Source organism: Juglans microcarpa x Juglans regia, chromosome 3D (assembly GCF_004785595.1).
Source record: "Juglans microcarpa x Juglans regia isolate MS1-56 chromosome 3D, Jm3101_v1.0, whole genome shotgun sequence".
NCBI classification, from domain to species: Eukaryota; Viridiplantae; Streptophyta; class Magnoliopsida; order Fagales; family Juglandaceae; genus Juglans; species Juglans microcarpa x Juglans regia.
Window position 1 is genome coordinate 31,176,156 of NC_054598.1, and position 3,325 is coordinate 31,179,480.

A 3,325-nucleotide genomic window follows, 5' to 3' on the forward strand; every position below is an offset into this window, starting at 1 on the left:
ATTGGGCATGCTGATAAAATTGTACCATGCGTACTCTGCATAGAATGTAGAAATAATAATTTATCAAAGAAATTGATACACACACACACAAAAAGATTATAAAAAAATAAATTTACAAATTGATTTGATTTCATGGAATTAATAGGCATATAAATTAGCAAAACAAACGAATTAATAGGCATTATTCATGTATTATTATTATTATTATTATTCTAGATGGCTACAATCCTAAGCTTTCATTTGATTCTTGGAGACACGCGGGCTCGCAGAGGATTCTTCATCACCGTCAATAACACCTCCTTATCCAAAGGTTCAACACCTTCTTCGTCCACTGGTTTCCACTCAAAATTTCACACCAAATTTGAAACAAAATACTCCAGATTAAGCAGGGCTAATCTTTTCCCCAGACAGATCCTCCTCCCTGAACCAAACAGCATCATCTTGTACGCTGTAACATCAGACGCTCGATCTGGTTCTCCATTTTCTCCGCGATTCAGTAACCACTCCGGCCTGAACTCCATTGGATTCTCCAACTCCAATTGATCCTGCCCCATCAGTGATATCACGAAGTTCACTATCGTATCTTTCGAGATTCTGTAGCCAAGAAGTTCTTCATCTTCTAAGACTGCATGCGGTACCAAGAAGGTACTTGGAGGGTGAATTCTTAGAGTCTCGAGAATCACTGCTTTCAAATATGTCATCTTCTCCACATCTTCCTCCTTAATCTCTTCGGCTCCTTCACCCACCACCGCCTTGATTTCAGCAAAAAGCTTGGCTTGAATATGTTGGTGCTTCACTATATTTGCCATGATCCACTGCAGCGTTGTTAGGCTTGTGTCGGTGCTGGCATTGATGAACTCTGAGCACAAACTCAGTATACCGGCTTCCTCAAGCTTGCCAGCTTCCTGATCATGATCATCATTCATTTGCATATCCAGTAAGGTATCTGTGTATGATACCAACTCGGACTGTTTCCTTTCCTCTTGCTTTAACTTCTTTCGAGTTCTGATTAGAGGCAAGATTATTTCAGCCGGACTCTTCAAGATATTCGAGCACCTCTTCCAACGATCTCTGAGCAGCAACTTTCCCAACCTGGGCCAGCTGCAGAACACAGGGAACTGCTCGTAGTTGAAAATAAGTTCAGCTTGAATGCGTTCAACTTCTCTAATCGTGCTATCGTTGACATCGCCAAAAGCCATGAGAATGAACAGGAAAACAACCGCATGGTGGATATGATCGAACACACGAACGGGTTGATCGCCACGCAAGTGTGGCGCCCCTGACCCCCATGTAAGGAGACACGGAAATCGAGATATCGGGATGATGACAACACGACCACGCATCCCAACGAAAGTGTCAAGTGTGTGTACATGCAACAGTGTACAATAAACAACGCAGCGGATAATACAAATAAGTCTATTAAGTACCAGAATTTTTAATACAAATATTCAAAAACAAATCATCTTTAAAAAGTTATACAATCATCTCAAATAAAGTATATACAAGTCTCAAACCAGAATACAAGTGATTCCAATCACTCCTTGGGAGGAGCCGACTCCTCAGCCTCACCCTTATCCTCCTCTGCATCAAAATTTGCGTTACCATAGAATGGTACCGTAGGTAAGTATAAACCAACTAATCACGAGATGAAAACATATTAGTGCAACTAACATGCATGCATATGATGAAATATGCATCAGATCCAAAAATACCATTTTCTCCGAAAATAGATATTTTCAACACACGCCAAAATCTCATTTTGTCCCAAAAATAATACTCCGTCATTTTTCTAGAAAATGACCCAAATCAATAAAACCTCATTTTTCCCAGAAAATGAATCACATAAAATCCTTTTATTCAACACACACTATTTCTCCGGAAAATAGGGTTTTAATCCATTAATCCATTAACCATATGCACCATGATCTCCCCTAGGGATCATCCGCACGTTCTAGCTCAGTAGCGATGCCCAGTTCCGTGCCCAGCGCGTTTGTGGCGAAGCATTCTCTAGCCCCCGCCAACAGAGGGTCCACGGAGTTGGCACGAGACCATCTCGTCCGATCCCGCCTTCACCCAGTGACAACTAGGGGACGTCACTCAATATATTCGGCTCCCGAGTGACCAGAGGAGCTCCACCGAGATAATACCCAATCCCGACTTCGGGTCGTTATACACACGCACCAAAATCCTTTAACATATGAAAACTCAGTTTTCAATAAACACATGAACATGAATGCATGTACACGAAAACACAATTTCTTTTACAAACATGATCATGCGTGCAATATGCCATGTACATGGACAACACCATACCAACAACCAACATTTCACAATACCAACCAAACACACAATTTCATCCACAATCCATCCGACCTCCGAACTCCTCAGACTCAGTCCGGCATGTCCAACCAGTTCAGAATAATATGGGTTAGTGTAAAAATATATTTAAATCACGATAGTTGTTTGAAAAAATACTTACAGTGCTATATAATGATTTCCGAAGGATCATGGAGGTGCAGAAAGTGAAGACTTAGCAACGAAACAGTGTAAAATACACTGTGGCTGTGGGTCTCAAAAACTCACTTTTGAACGGAGACAAACCAAGACCCGAAATTGATAGTGTATGGCTTAGAGAGGTCGATGAAGCCAATGGTGGTGGTGGTTTGCCATGGGTGGCAGCGCAAAAGGTGATTTTAGGTCAAAAATGTCGAAATCGGAGATGGAGATAAATAGGCTTCACTGGTGACGGATCGGAGCTGGGGTTGGTCAATTGGGTTGCTAGGAGGTCGAGGATGAAGTAGTGAAGAAATGGTGGCCGGAGGTGGCTCGACGGCAGCGCTGGAACGAAGAGAACGCCGCAGCTTTAGGTGGTTCGTGGAGGCTAATGGCGACGAGATAGGGGCTGGGATTGACGGGGAATGGTCGCCGGCATGTGGGGGAGCGAACGGGAGGGGCGGTGTGGGTCACAGCGGTGCGGCGGCGGTGGCTGGGTGGAAAAGGAGAAATCGCATGGGAAAGAGAGGCAGGGGGAGTGCGTCGCGCCCTGAAAAAATAGCGGAAGAAAGGAAAGAAAGAGGAAAGAAAAAGAGAAAAAGAAAAGTGAGGAAAAGAAATGAGGTTCAATCTTCACATCATGGGTCACAAAAATGATTCAACGAAAATGATTTTAAAGCAGCAAATTAATTACAATAATTTAAACGTAATGATACAATGAAAATAAAATAATTAAATCCCACAATCAATAAATTTAAAAAGAAGAACAATTTAAATATATAACAATAAATAATATTAAGAAAACACTTCAAAATAATTTTCACAAAATTAA

The 3,325-nt window shown here is 41.8% G+C and overlaps 1 protein-coding gene across 1 annotated transcript; it reads right to left on the minus strand.

The window, feature by feature from the left end:
* Nucleotides 1–350: 350 nt before the first annotated feature.
* Nucleotides 351–1,199, minus strand: LOC121255216 (cytochrome P450 89A2-like). The gene has a single exon (XM_041155495.1). It carries the CDS (start codon nucleotides 1,197–1,199, stop codon nucleotides 351–353), a length of 849 nt encoding a protein of 282 aa, XP_041011429.1.
* Between the last annotated feature and the right edge of the window lie 2,126 nt (nucleotides 1,200–3,325).

Bases quoted from the DNA above. Each gene is read 5' to 3' on its own strand.
- LOC121255216 (XM_041155495.1), bottom strand. From the start codon at position 1,199: ATGGCTTTTGGCGATGTCAACGATAGCACGATTAGAGAAGTTGAACGC.